This window comes from Nilaparvata lugens, chromosome 2 (genome assembly GCF_014356525.2).
Source record: "Nilaparvata lugens isolate BPH chromosome 2, ASM1435652v1, whole genome shotgun sequence".
In the NCBI taxonomy this organism is placed as follows: domain Eukaryota; kingdom Metazoa; phylum Arthropoda; class Insecta; order Hemiptera; family Delphacidae; genus Nilaparvata; species Nilaparvata lugens.
The window spans coordinates 23,347,507-23,363,608 of record NC_052505.1 but is presented as its reverse complement, the minus strand read 5'-3'; the positions used below and the strand labels follow the sequence as shown (position 1 = coordinate 23,363,608).

At 34.4% G+C, this 16,102-nt stretch overlaps 1 protein-coding gene across 1 annotated transcript in view; it reads left to right on the top strand.

The window, feature by feature from the left end:
• Window positions 1-16,102, top strand: part of LOC111049685 (thrombospondin type-1 domain-containing protein 4) — a 488,755-nt gene that overhangs the window by 466,914 nt on the left and 5,739 nt on the right. The window contains exons 8-14 of the mRNA XM_039420017.1: window positions 6,147-6,351; window positions 7,447-7,604; window positions 9,181-9,307; window positions 10,172-10,229; window positions 11,613-11,853; window positions 12,781-12,930; window positions 15,819-15,998. Of these exons, the coding sequence (XP_039275951.1) occupies window positions 6,147-6,351; window positions 7,447-7,604; window positions 9,181-9,307; window positions 10,172-10,229; window positions 11,613-11,853; window positions 12,781-12,930; window positions 15,819-15,998 (1,119 nt within the window). The remainder of the gene's footprint in view (window positions 1-6,146; window positions 6,352-7,446; window positions 7,605-9,180; window positions 9,308-10,171; window positions 10,230-11,612; window positions 11,854-12,780; window positions 12,931-15,818; window positions 15,999-16,102) is intronic.

Genomic DNA, 16,102 nt, shown 5'->3' with positions numbered 1-16,102 from the left:
TGAATCTATTATATCTATTAGTCTTTCAACAAGGGATACTATTGCAGTCTTAGTAGATTTCCCTTTCTGGAACCCATGCTGTTCATCACATATGAAATTAATTTCTTCCAGGTGCATCAATAGCCTATTTAAAACTACTCTTTCAAAAATTTTACTTATTACATTTAGAATACTAATGGGTCTATAATTTTCAACTCTTTCAGAATCACCGCTCTTGAAAATTGGCAAAATTTTTCCTTGTTTCAGATCATCAGGGAAAATACCCTGCTCTAGTGAAGTATTAAGGAGATGCAATAAAGGGTCCAGTAATTCATTTTCACATTCTTTTAAAATTTTGCTTGAGACCCCATCCAATCCTACTGTTTTTTTGTTATTCAAATTTTTTATTATTCTTGACAACTCATCTCTTGATAATGGATGGAATTTAAATACCTTTTCAATTGGCTCAGCATTTAATGTAGTTGTATTACAAGTATTAGTGTTCAGTGACTTTTGGAGATTATATGCAACCTGTTGATAATACTTATTGAAAAAGTTACAAATGTCTATACTATCATCCATATAATTTCCATGTTCATCGATTATCCTAGGGACATTAGTAACTGTATCTTTTTGAGCTGCTCTCCTATTTCTATTAATTACCTCCCAAACAGCAGAGTTAAAATTGGTACTAGTTGTTAATATTTCAGCTGTTTTCTTACACTTAGCTTTCCTCACTTCTTTTGCATAGTTTTTCTTTAGACATTTGTATTTGACTTCACTCGGAACATCCCTCACTAATTTAAATTCCTCATAGGCTTCCCTAACAATATTTCTTTGAGTAAGAATATCTTCAGTTATCCATTCATCTACTTTGTCCAATTTACTTTTTACTTTGACTTTATTTATTGGACAGCATACACTAATGTGAAATCTTAGAGTATCAATGAATTGCTTATATTTGTAATTTAGGTTACAGCTGTTATAAACACTACTCCAATTTTCTTGAAGCAGTTCCTGCTTCAAACAATTTATATTTCCTAGCTCATATTGCTGAATTTCTTTCACAAAAGTTTTTTTTCTGCTTGGATTCTGGCCCTGCAACTTAACATCTAAAATTTGATAGTTATGATCTGATAGATCTGAGCTACCTAACCTGACATTACAACCTTCTATATTTGTGAGGATATTATCAATAATTGTCTGTGAAGTTCGAGTTACTCTTGTATATTCGTGGACCTTAATTTCTAAATTATTCATATTAATAATATCTCTAATGTCCTCTGTCATTTTATCCTGCCTGGCAAAATCGGTATTGAAATCTCCTACTACTATAACATTTGTGAAACGAGCGGTTGTAATTTCCAAAAGTGTGTGGAGCAGCTCACAAAATTTTTGCCAGTCTCCATTTGGTGACCTATAGATACCTAACACTGCTACCTCAAATCGATCATCAATTTTTAACCTTAGTCCCGTCACCTCTAAATCCATCTCAACAGAAAATCTCTTAACAAAATCCAGTTCATAAGTTTGGGTATGTTTAGCATTGCTAGTGAATATACATACACCACCACTTCTATGAGCTATTCTACAAAATTCTGATCTCAGTGAATAGCCTGGAATCCTAACTTGATTTATTTCCTTTATTTTTAAGCCATGCTCTGTGAAAATAACAATGTCAGGATCCTCCTGTTTAAGAAATACTTCTAATCTGTCAATTTTGTTGCGAAGATACTGAATATTTTGATGATAAATACTAAAAACCTTACCATCTTGTGCTACTCTATCTCTAGCATTTGTAGCTATTTCCCTTTCCCTGTTTTGAGCCAATTTACTAAAAAATCGTTATTTGTTTTTTTGACTGTTTTTAAACCAGAGGATTGCAAACGGCTTTCAATCAGCTCTGCCAATCTATTACAAAATATTACTTTGCCAGATCGATTTAGATGCAACCCATGATTAGTGAAGTTATGTCTTTTCAGCCTTTCATTTAGAAAACAAATCCCCAGTTGTTTAGAATTCTTATTTTTTAGGCTGTTGATTGTATTATGGATTGATTTGTTTGTCGAAATGATTGCTTCATTTAACTCTGGCCTATCAAACCTATTAGGAATTGTACTTATTATTAAGTTTGTTTTTTTGCTGAGTGGCACAATTTCCTTGATTTTTTCTGTTACTTGAGGAAGATGATTCAAGTTAGGTTCATTTATATTATTTGAGCCACCCAGTACAATTAGATAGTCATTTTCATCAAAGTCTTTAGTTTGTTCCCTAGATATAATTCAGCATGTTTTCTCATGTTCCTTGTGTATCGACATAGTTCTTGATAAATAATTATACGCTCGGAAAGCGATTGATGACTCTCAATACAAATCCAATTCCTCCAATGTTTCTTCTTTCTTTCAATTTACTATAATATCATCATCATGACATTATTCATAATCAGGAATCAAATTCTAATACTTGATTGAATCTATTTTACTTGATTGAAAGCAAAAATGAATAGAACTATCTGCATCAATCTTGATGTGCAATGTTGCCAAATTTTGAACTGAAAAACTCTGTGAATCTTCATCTCGCCGAAAGCTGAATTTTTTTAATTTACTCCATGCTGAAACAGTAAACAAACATAACACGGCGTCAGTATGCAAATGTACCGTACAACTCTCTGAAAACGAGTCTGTTGATATCTAGACTAATTTATGCTTGTAATAAATTCAGAAGGGCTTTTATATATCAGAGTGGCAAACAATATACACGTCTACACTACTGTATAACTATACTACATCCATTAAACTATAGCTATACTACACGATATAGAAACATTGCATATAATATATAATGATATAACACTGTAGAACTCTTATGCAAATCAAAGTCTCAAGCCTGCTGCAGGCTCTATATATTCACTAAACATTAATAAATGCATGCACTGCTCTCAAGTTATCAAGTGCTTTTCCGATTGGGCATAACTAGATCAAACGATTAGAGTTGAACTTGTTGAGTATTTTACTCATTATGAATTTAATGAGACAGTCATGCTTTCAGGCTACAGATAATCTATTGCAGCTAATCCGCCATCAATTTCAAGCAAGCAGAATGTTGCTGAAAGCATAACTCCAATCAAATTGCTCCAGCATAATGTAGATCTTCACTGAACTCTAGTAGGCTACAAAACTGCACATCTTATCCACAATCTAATGTAGTCTTCTCACTTGTAAGCTACATTTTTATTTAATTTCTCGATACTTCTTCGAAACATGTGAATCAAGAACGGTCGTGTTGGAAGGCATATCAGATATCAAAAAGTTGTACGCATGTGTTTTGGATGCACGTCATTATCTGGCAGGTTCAATGAAGAGATTTTCATCAAGAGATGTTTCGAGCATCAACTCTTTAACTACCAGTTAGTTTGAAAAGCTAAGAACTCCGGAATATTGGAAAACAACTTCTTTATTCGTTGAATCTTTAGTTTGGATCTCAATCTTTAACTCCCATCTATTCTATAAACATTGAACAAGATGAATAAATAACTTTATAAATAAAAATAAACATTAGAACTAATGTTTGGTATAGAGCTTTTGTTTAAGTTATAAGTATTCACATTCATATGTTTTCTTCTCTTCTTTTTGAATCATTTCTGATATTTTTCAAGTCCAGAAGTTATTCATTATATATTTCATTTATTGCAATTGATTTGTTTTGTTCCTTGATATAAATTATTCACTAAATTTATTGTATTATTGAAATTGTATTATTGGTATTTAAACTTCTAGTAATCAAAACTTTTCATACATTTCGGATGATAAATGTTTGATATTTCAAAATTAACTTCACTATTATCATGCAATTAAGTATGTACTGTAGTCACCTATCAGCTTCACCTTATTTGCAGCTCACACCAATAAACCCTCAGCCTACACTATGAAGTTTGGATAGCAAACAAACAAATCATGTATGTTGGTAAAGCCTCGGCAGAAAGGGATTATCTCGGTAAGCTGCTTGTGTTTACAATGTTGTACAAGACTGCTTGCACCTTGCTCAAGAAGGTTCGAATTTCTTGCGGTGGAATCAATGCAGGCAAGATGCGGCCACAAACAAGCCGATAATCCTCCCTCTCCTCTCCTCTCCTCACAACCAGCTTTCCTCTTCCTATCTCTTACCTTGCTCTAGCTTTTCCACCTAGTTCCAAATACTATGTTTCCATCCAAAATCTACAATAACTCTCGGTATTCAAGCACCAAGTTCAAAGCCCTTGTTATCGTCCAAGTCTTAAATTTCAGCTATAAAGTTGACTATTTTGCTATTCATTATCATTTAATTATTAGTACAATGATATTTAAAACTTTAGGGTCAATTATATGCATGATTGAAGTTTATTTTCTTCTCAAAAACTCATTGGATTCATGAATACAACAAATGGTGGCGTCCAGTGCTTGAAATTCTCATTGGAAAATCAATACATTACGCAATCACCCATCAAATAGGTATTATTATAAGAAGCTTATTATGATTGTAAAATGAGGGCTAATAAGTTCATGAGTCTCATATGTTCACTAGAGTATTTAATACAACCATATCCACCTCTAATACAGTATTAGTATAGTACAGTAGTACAGTATTAGTACAGTAATACAGTATTAGAGGTGGCTATGATACAACAATGATCGTTGTTGCGAACAATAGAATTTGAATTTGAAATTGAAATGTGAAAGTGATGGGAAAGTTCCACATTGGTATAAAGAGTAGAATATTAATTCTATCCAACAATAATTCAGGATCGACTCATATATACAGTTGATTAGTATATGGGATCAATGAATGTATCCGGTACAGTAGAAACATTATCCTCAAGAGTTTTATAGTTCTAATGGGGCTATGGCCACTCAGCCCTGTCAAGCTAGAATGAAAAGTCGAGTTCGAATTTATGAAAATTATATTTTCACTGTACCGCAAACGTTCACTGATTAGGTTACACATGTGGGAATCCAGCTTCATACTTTTACAATGCAAAGCACTTACGTTTCCATTCAAACCATTAGCAAAAACAACAAACGACGATACGACCTCTGTATTCTGTATCCAAAAACAATATTTCCATCACACAGCATCAATAACGGAGGGATGTGATTTGAGTGTCTAGATTCCCTGGAGCTACGAATAGGCAGGCCTAGCATACATGAGAAGAGAATTGGGTCAACTGAATGTTTGCATTTATATATTTATAGTTATAATATCTGGTAGACTAATTGATCTGAAGCTAATCTTATAATAAAATAACTTTAGAATCGTTATATTGAAAGGATTATGTTTGATAGGATTCCTGGAGCAGTTATTACATACAAGCCACAGAGAAAACGGAGTATCGACAGGCCTGTAAAGATAACCCACAGTGAAAGTGTATAAGGTCGGATCAGGTGCTTCTAGGCCTAATTGAAGGAAGTCTCGATCCTTTGGTATACCTATGTTCTTTCAATATGCTCTCTCAAATTCTAAAGTTGTTCTATTCTAAGGTCCAACATCAGATCGAGTACCTAGTTTACCACATACCATAAGGTACAGGAATCCTCCAGGTGATTCCTCCATGAAGGAAGTGAGGAAGTTCTCACACTATGATAAATAATATTTTTGAAACTTTAGTTTGTATGTAGGAGAGCAAGCTAGTGTTACGAATGCATTGTATATACTGTATATTTTTCTATGTACCCATGTCCCGTATACTAAAAGCTATATTGATTCAAGTGTTCTGAGTAATCAAACTGATGATATGAGTTCCTACACTATGATACATAATAGTATCAAAACTCAAATTGTGTATTTTGGGGAACAAGCTAATGTCAGGAATGCACTATACACATTTATCGTATACTAGCATGTATGATCTAAGTGTTCAGCGTGACCAAAGCTTGATGATTGTTTGGGTGATATGAAAATGTTTGTCAACTCTCGCCTAACCTTTGTCGAGTAGCAGTGATACACCATATCCATTTTCCATCCATTCATATAGTTCGCTGTATCAATCTACTCATATCACTATAGAGGAGGAGTACAGATCCAAGTGTTTTGAGTGGCGAAAGTGCGACGCTGTGATTGTTTGCTGTGAGATCAGACCATCGTATCAGTTGAGAGCTTGCCCTGATGTGAAATGTTTGTCTGTTTGTTTGCAGAGTGTGGGCTGCGACGGAGTGATCGGGTCGGAGCGACGACTGGACAGCTGCGGCGTCTGCGGCGGCAACAACAGCACTTGTCGCGTCGTGTCGGGTCTCTTCACGCGGCCACAGCTTCCACTCGGATACAACCTCATCACGCAGATTCCGCGCGCCGCCTGCAACATTTCCATATCGCATCTCAAGCCCACGCGCAACTATCTAGGTGAGTCAACTCTTCAAATCTCCAAAGTGTTGTCTGGTTTATGTTCGTAACTTTTCAATTACGGTTCTCGATCAGAAGAATCATAATAAGAAATAATAAGTGTGGCACGTAGTAAAGAAAGAATGTTGATTTCTCAACAAAATTTGAGAAACATTTGTAAAAAACAAAGTTGTTTCTTTATTCTGTGAATGTGATAATTTATAATTGATTATGCTTCTGAGCAAGAACCATGATTGTGGTATATTTTCATAATCAGAATAACCATAAATATAATCCGAACCAACTTTTTAACTGTGGTTAAATTTTCAACTGGTTCATAATTCTTCAATTGTGTAGGGTCGGATAACGTTTTTGAGTACACCTTCAAAGTATTTCTACGAAAATCGTATGTTTTGATAGGGATAGCTATATATTTTGTCTTATTGTTTCTAAATGTTGATGTGTTGAATGTACGGGAAGGTTTAGATTCATATTCTTTTCTCTACTGTAGAAATGATGTACTAAATTCTTGAGACACTTTGCAAGTAGAGTGCTATTGGAAAGGTACTCACTATCTAATGCATGTTAAATGTTGAACGTGTTGTGGCACTACTTCCCAGTACAGTATTTCAATCATACAAAATTATTTAAAAAATTGTGGAAATTCTCTTCATCCCAGAACATGAGTCTCCATTTAATAATACATCATTTTTTACAATTAGTTTAATCAATTCATCACCCTCAGGCAGTAAATAGTAGACCTACATTTTTCAAGTGACTGTACTATTCCAAACTATATTAGCCTATTCGACTGAGTCATTGTCAATATTGTAGAACCGTTCCATAATTGAATAAAAAACACAAATCTGTTTTTCAGATTTGTGTTCATTGTATCATTTGTATCATTCTTTTCACACACTTCTTTTGACACAATAATTATTCATTAATACCAATAATTATTACTATTGAAGTGATAGACAGGAATATGAATGGGGGAGACTGGATAGATAGGAAAAAACTAGCATATGAGATGTGAGAGGCGGCTGAGACTGATATCGAAACTTGCTAATATATTATATACTGATTAATATTAATGTCTGTATGCAACAATTTCAGCACTGAGACGTGTCGACGGCACCTATGTGTTGAATGGCAACTGGGCGATCAACTGGTCGGGAGACTACGAGGCTGTGGGAACCAAGTTCGTGTACCGTCGCGACGCCGGGGAGTCCATTGCAGCACCAGGGCCTCTCGACCAACCCATCGACCTTATGGTAGGTACAGTTTCAGTACCTTTCTTTTACTAAAATAAAAATCCAGGTAGCCAGGAATTGAAATTCAGGATTTGATAAGAATTAGAATTAATATTTTATTAATTAAAACGGCATTACTTGATCATGACTATGATGAAATCGAAATATGTCATAATAAGATGAGAGAAGAGTTTTTGAATTTTCATTTTGATTTCAGTAAAAGAGAATTAGTGATATCCGTAAAAAACTTAATAGGTTACTGTACTCTTATTTACTTATCTAAAACTGTCTCTAGTTTTATTTCTCACTTTTACTCTACATCCCATCTCTCTCTATGAGACAGAATATGAAGGGAGAATTTGGATAACAAAAGCAAGAAGAGAAAAGAGGTAGGAGGATGAGGAAGTAGCAAACGAAAAGTGAGGAGCCAATCAGAGGTTAAATCTGGGGGATGGAAAGAAATCAAGCATTTCATAATTAGGCGAGTAGAGCGAAAAGTAAAGAAAAAAAATAAAAACCCATAAGAATAAAGGATTCAAATTCAGATTCCTTTATCCATATGTTTAACAAAACAAAATTCAACTTACGTTCTAGCGTTAGAAGTAAATACCAATAACAGTGAAATAGCATGGTGAATCATATTAAACTAAAGAGTTCTACAATATTATTGAGCAAGAAAAATGATGAACTATGCGAAAGTTAAGGTACTACTGTAATGTTTTCACATGAAACGGTGAAGTTTGGACCTTAAGAATTCCATTCTCATAGAGGGTATCGAGGATCCTCCCCTTCAGCACTTAACCGTAAAAGGACAAATAAGAGAGTAAGAAAGAATAGCGGAGAAACAGGAAGGGAGCAAGAAGAAGAAAGGGTGAAAATAAAGGAGGAGGAGAAGAAAAGGAGGTTCATACCCTCCTGTATGACGGAGTAACCTAGTTCTAGCCTAGTTTAGAAATAGGAAGGAAGGAAACAATAAAAACAAATAATGCACAGCTAAAATTAATGTAAAAAGTGCAAGTAGACAGCTCTGCGAAGACACAAGTGGCAAAGCGGAAAAGAATTCGGATGCCGAGAGATGGAGAATAGACAAGGCAAGGCTCAAGACAAGGAAGAAGATTCAAAATATATGGAAAGAAGACGAGTGTGACACTTCAAGATGAGATTCACTTTTCAATCTGTCAGCATTCATTTCAAATGATATCGATACTTTCCATTCAACCAATGCTGACAGATTAACGTGAATCACACCATAGTAGCCTATCATACTCTGGCTGAATTTTGAATCCCAACTGATAAGCCTGATTCGCCATTACCATAGAGATATCAAAAGATATCATGAGATCATGCTATCTTCTCGCTAGCCTATGCCTTTACTGATCTTTATGCCTTTACTGATCTTTATGCCTTTACTCGAGTAATTGAAACGTTGTTCTATAAACGTTGTCCTAAGCATGATCTTTGGGAATAAATAGGTAATTTTATCTTGCAGAATTATCTTCTCAAGTAAGTCGAATTGGACAAGGGATGAAAGATAGTTGTGCATGAACCAAGTTTCCCTCATTTTGTAACTTATTCCAATATATTTATTCAATTTCAGTTAATCTATCAACAGCCGAACTCAGGTATCAAATACCAATACCAACTTCCGATGTCACAAGCCGATTCGATGCTGTTCCCTCCACAGGAGGCTCCAATCGCACCTCCACTCATCAACCAGCCCCCAGGTATTATACACTCAATTTCAATCGTATTATTCAAGAGAAGGAAAAATAATATTATATTTTGATCGTTCCATGCTGCTCATCCATGTCTTACATATTTAGTTTTCAGAATGTGTGCAATACCGAAAACTCTTTAAAAATTTCGAAACCGGTATCAATTCTCATGGTATTTGAAAATACTGTGAGATATTGTATTTTTCCTTTAGTGCTACTTTTGAATATAAATCTGAGTACCCTTTTCAAATTATTTTGTCACGACATGTTTCGGCTACTAATGCCAGTAGTATGAATTAGTATGCCGAGTAGCCAGTAGCCGAGCGAATTAGTATGAATGACATTTAATAGTAGCCGAAGCATTTCGTGACGAAATAATTTTAAAAGGATACCCAGATTTATATTTATACTGTGAGATATGTATAGAAGTATTTATGTTTCATAAAATATTAAATTGTTATGTTTGGATGATGCGATTAAATAACGATTACTATATTCCTCAGGGAGTAAGAAACAAGTAATCATTCAAATCTTCTTCCTCTCCTCGATTAGTCACATAAAAATTATAGTCCAAATATTGATGGTCCATTCTAATTTGAATTCTCAGATATGTAACTCAAAAATTTAAAAACCAAAAGTGAATTACAAATTTGACACTTTAAAGTCAGAAGTTAGCAACTCCATAAACTTCAAGAAGGAAAAATGGATCTATATTAATTCTCTTCGATCTCCATCGATTTCAAGCATTCCATTTACACTAAGCTTTGAACTTTCAGGCTCAAATTGCCTTTAATATAAGATCGTTTTGAATCTGCTTGAATCGATCTTCCTTCCTATTTCTCTATTTCTAACAATGTATCATCCTTTTTACAGATGGTTTGAATATTCCGAGTGATGGAGTACCTTCTGGCAATAATGTGGACTCTTACAGGTAAAATCACAACACAATACACAATGAAATGTTATAATCTTGGTTGAGTTAAGAGTTGGACATTTTTATTGAGCTCACTTGAATGTACCATGCTACATTCTAACAATATTCTTCATTGACAAAAATATATTACATTGATTGAGAATAGATATATTTTTTACGATTCAAATTTTTAATAATGATTTATTTGACAAAAGTAGGAACTATCTTCAGAAAAATTCAAGTAACTTATTATACAGTGTATGACATGAGACGTTAATCTTAATCGTAAGGTGATCTTATGAAGTGAACAGTTTATTATAATTGGATTCGTTTTGGGCGTAAGCCTGTGGTACTTTTCTGTAAGTTGTGTAATTTTTAATGATTGAATAAATAAATATTCAGGTTTATTGAACGAACAAAAATGGATAAATATTATTTCTTCAGTTACCGTAATATATAATTCAATATACTATAATGGTGAAATTTTTCAAAATCTTGGTCGTTACACTGGTTATAAGATTCAAACCTATTTATTCTTTTAATTGACTTGATACTTTTTATAATGATACGATATTGAAGGTTTTATAATATGACCACAATTAGTGACAATCATTTGATGTTGAAGCAACATCAGAGCTAATTCTTATAGCCTTTAACTTATTTTTCTATCGAAATGGAGTAAATTTTTGTATTTCTTGAACTTATGACACGAATTGGATACTAATCAAAAATCGGTCTCATAGCTAGAGACCAAGAGAAATATAACATTTTTGTCCATGTGCAAATAATTAGGATTGCGGCAAAAAATTAACAAGATACTCTAATCTTATACATTTGAATGGAAGAGCTTTAGCAATATAGTAATACATTGAAAAGTGAGTTCCAAAAACTGAATGGGAAAAATAATAGTGTAGAAAAGTTCACAATAATTTCAGTAGGAGGTTCCATCAATGCTTTATGTGTAAATTTACGTTAAACATAGATACGGTACGTAAATTCTCATATGGTTTATTCTAGTCATCCCCATCAATTTTGACACAGCGGGATAATCTAACAATTCAACAAAAATTACAAAAAATGGTTAGTCCTTACATACATTACTGTATCTAGTTAGGTATCTGGTTAGGTATCTAGTATCCTGTTAGGTACTGAGACAAAACGGCTTGCTAGCTAACCACCACATCAAATAAACACTTGATGTGGGTATTAGTTTATCAAATACTGTAATAAACACGCTTGGTGTTTTAAACACTCCAAGCGGGTAATCAATCATTTTTTCTGTAAATTGTGTCATTTTCCTAAATGATCATCCCTAATTTTTAACTGACCAAATTGACTGATCCATTTATTACTTATCAATTATTTTTTCTCTTTTTTCATTGACTCGTTTGGTTGGGTTAGATGGGTGGGCGGTGAATGGAGCGCGTGCTCGGTGACTTGCGGCGAGGGAGTGCAGACCCGCGAACTGGTGTGCCGACAGGAGATCACCGCAGACCTCATCATGACTGTGGCCGAAGGGGCATGCCTGCGCCCCCCTGCGCCCCACCTGCAGCGGACGCGCGCCTGCTTCCTCACCCCCTGCTCCCCCAATGACGCCAACCTTGGTGCGCCTGCCTGGTTCTACACTGAGTGGTCGCAACAGGTAAAATAATAGCTCGCACATATTAGTTAGTTGAAAATAATTTATTGAGTTGAAAGTTATTAACTTTATTATGTTATCAATTTTTATCATACTGTATTATTTTGAGCTACCTAAGGATGAGCTAATACTAGTCATTAAAAAATATCTGCTTAGTTACAGAGTGAAATAACCATTTTTCAAATAATTTATAAGGTGAGGCTCATGCAACAGGCTTTTGGGAACTCTTACTAGATAGTCACGCTATAGAGTCAATGGTAATGATAAGGCTATAGTTTGCCTATCATTTATCTATATCATAATTATCATTTGCCTATAGTTTACCTGAAATAAACCTCCGTTTATATTAGATAGCTGTGATTCAAGTTAATCCGTTATAATGATATGGTGTAATGAGTAATATTTGTATACTATTTATTAATATTATTAAACGATTTGCTGATTCTTGTAATAATCAAATTTAATTTGAAATTTTGATAATTGGGATAAAATATGTTGGTTCTTTCATAGTCAACAAACGTTTCATCTTCGCACTGTTGCCAAATCGTTGGTTGCCTAAATTTTATTCCTCAATAAAACCCACAAGCATAAATAAGATTCAACAAAGCAACAACTTTGGCAACAAAGTGCGGAGGTAGAAAATGATAGAGCTATCTGCTTTGTTTAATGACAGACAAGGATAGCAACACGAATGTTAACCAGGTGCTGACTTTATAATGTTAATCTCACTATACGGTAGTGATTAGTGACATTTTTATAATTTGTTAAGATTTACTGTTCATCATAGCTTATTTGAATTCTAGCAATAAATTAATACAGCTCAACAATTCGAATTCTGAATGAATATGCAAGATAATTGAGTATGATGTAAATTTTTAATACTGCCTAATATTGTACTCGTACTAATCCGCAACCTCACGACTCTTTCAGTGTTCAGAAGGGTGTGGAACAGGAGTGCAGACAAGGAAGGTTCACTGCTCTGGCGGTCAGTGTGATCCGAGCACTCGGCCAGAGGACAGTAGAGCTTGCTCCAGTGATAAGCAGTGCGGACCAAAGTGGTTTTCTGGCGCTTGGACTCAGGTAATCCATCCATTATACAACAAATCTGGAAATTGAAAATACAAGTACCCTTTCTCTATCAAAAAACCTCATGTATTCTCAATATTATGGTTGTAGCTTTAAAGAGGGTAGGCCTACTTAGATTTTAATTTCCAGATAGATAAGAGTAGCTGGACCTCACAAAAGACTTGAGAAATGCTATATAAATATGTTACAAGCTAGCTATTGATTTTCAAATCTTTTTGTAGATTATATTTATTAAAATAGTGGCTGTGAGACCTGTGGTACTTTCAATTATTCTCATCAATGCTCCACAGTGCCTTACACGATATTCCTCGTGAAATAATATTTTCTTTGTAACTACCTACTTCCTAAGCGACTCATAGACCTGCAATATCATTTTACAATATTATAATATTTTAGAATATTATAGTATATTTAATATGTTCATTCCTGAAAGAAAAATAGTTGTGAATAATCATCAAGGCGCAAAGAAAACAAGAAAAACAAAACTAAAAAACTGGTACACACCGCAATTAGCGAAAATGAAAAACACAGTATTGTTATATTTAGATATTTCAAGGAGAGATAATACTGATGAAGCTAGGAAGGCATATTTAGATATTAGAAGATCATATAAGCAGTTAATTAATAGAGCTAAGAAAACATTATAACATTTCTAAAATTGAGTCTACTAGTAATAAGTGCAAAGCCGCATGGAAAATAATAGAATCTGTTCAGGAAGAGGCTCGAAAAGATCCAATTCCATTCACACCCAATGAAATGAATAACTTTTTCTTGGACGCAGTGATGGATGTTCATGATAAGATTGACTGGCCCAATTTAACGGCAATTAATTTATTGGAGCAAAACTTCAATTTCCCTCTTAACCAGGATAAGCCCAAATTCTCATTTCACAAAGTCTCCACACGTGAAGTGCTTGATATAGTTCTTAGTTTCAAAGCTTCATCCAGTGTTGATATTTACGGCTTTTCAAGTAATCTATTGAAGAAAATTATTCATAATATTATAAATCCATTCACATATTGTATAAATAGATGCCTGAGAGATGGAGTTTTTCCTGAAGTGCTGAAAGTTTCCAGAATTGTACCTGTCTATAAGAAGGGGCCAAAAGATATTCCAGGTAGCTATCGTCCCATCTCATTGGTGCCATGTTTTTCAAAAGTCCTTGAGACCATAATGCATAGGCAGTTATATGAATATTTTCAAGAGCACAATATTATAAGTAATGCTCAGAATGGATTTGTTAAGGGTAGGTCAACTACTGGAGCCATGGATGCTCTTGTCAAGAATATTCTGAGCGCTTTTGAAAATAAAGAGTATGCTCAGGTGACCTTTTGTGACCTGGGCAAAGCTTTTGATTGTGTTGTGCACTCTCTCTTACTGGATAAATTGAAATTTTATGGCGTTTGTGGAGCAGATCTTAGCTTATTTAAAACTTATCTTGTGGGACGTAGACAAGTGGTGTGTATTGGAGATAAGAGATCAGATGTAGCATGTGTAAAATTCGGTGTCCCACAGGGATCAGTTCTCGGGCCATTGCTCTTTATTCTTATGATAAATGACCTTCCTGCTGTTCTAAATTGCCGTTCAATACTGTATGCTGATGACACAACATTTATCAATAAATGTACTGACCTTCAAAATCTTAAAAATCTAACTGAGACCACTCTGATGCAAGCAGCGACATGGTTTAGGGCTAACGGCTTCATGCTCAACGAGAATAAAACACAGACTATGCACTTCACCCTTAGAGGTGGCTTAGATTGTGTGGATGCAATAAGCAATGTAAAATTTCTGGGGATATTCATCGACAGATATTTGACTTGGGAAGCTCATATTAATTATATATCAAGTAAACTTTTAAGAGTGATTTATCTGATCAGACAACTGAAAAATCATGTTCCAGATAATTATTTGAGATCGATATATTTTGCCTTTTTTCAGAGTATTGCAACATATGGCATACTACTGTGGGGAATAGTAGTCATGCAGAAAATATTTTATTATTACAAAAGAAGGTGGTCAGGGTTTTAACTGATTCTCATAGACTAGCACACTGTAAGCCTCTTTTCGTCCAGCTTAGAATAATGACAATAAGTGAATTTTTACATATATACTGTATCGTTGCATGTTAAAAAAAACTCATCCAATTTAAAATTAAGGCATCAAACTCATAGCTATAACACAAGAAATTGTCATAGGATTGATATTCCCTATCATAGGTTATCCAAAACAGCCTAAAGTTATGATACATTTGGTATAAAAATTTGCAATAAATTACCTATAAATATTTTTCATATTACAATAATAGTGTAAGTATATTTCACAATAGCCTCTCAATATTTCGTTCTATATATGGCTCAATCACGAGAAAAAGTTTTAAATTGCAGCGGTTCGGTAGCAGTCAAGAGTTTTCTGGTTGCAGAACCATCGACTGCTAGAATAATGAAAATATCGAGTGACCTGGCTGATTCAGGTCTGTTGTCAGAGCTTTCAGGTCGCAACTGATCTACTGTAATTTATTATAAGTCTGTTTTGAGCAATTTATCTTTATTGTATTACTATTATTATGGATTGTGTTTTGATTTGCCAAATCCACTTATACTCTTTGCATAGGAGGTCACTGGATGAAAAATAATGAATATGAAAATAATAAATATGATATATGGAGAAATACTATTCATCACTTTAGTATAAAAATGTGGTTTATTCTATTTTTATAGTAAAATTTTGTTATATGCACTTGTAATTATATTTTATTCTTATCGAAAATGAAAACTCAATTTAGTTTATTGATTTAGGTTATTTTTAAATCGAATTTCTGGGAGATATACTTTTTTGTTATATATGTTATCGATGTTTGGATATCTGGTCCATTTTTGCAGTGTTCTGCAGTGTGCGGCTGGGGCCGGCAGAGTCGCGCGGTGGTGTGTGTGGAGACAATAGGTGGCAAGCAGCACATTGTGCCAGCCGACAGCTGCCAGCTCAACCAACGACCCGACATCGAACAGGACTGCCAGGTGCAGCCGTGCGGCTCCCAGTGGTACACCGGCGAATGGGCCACTGTCAGTACCACTTCAAACTGTCACCATTGCATCACTGCAAAGCACTATGTTTTTTAAGCTGAATTCCCAATTATCAGTACCTAACAGCATAGAGAAAAGAATAC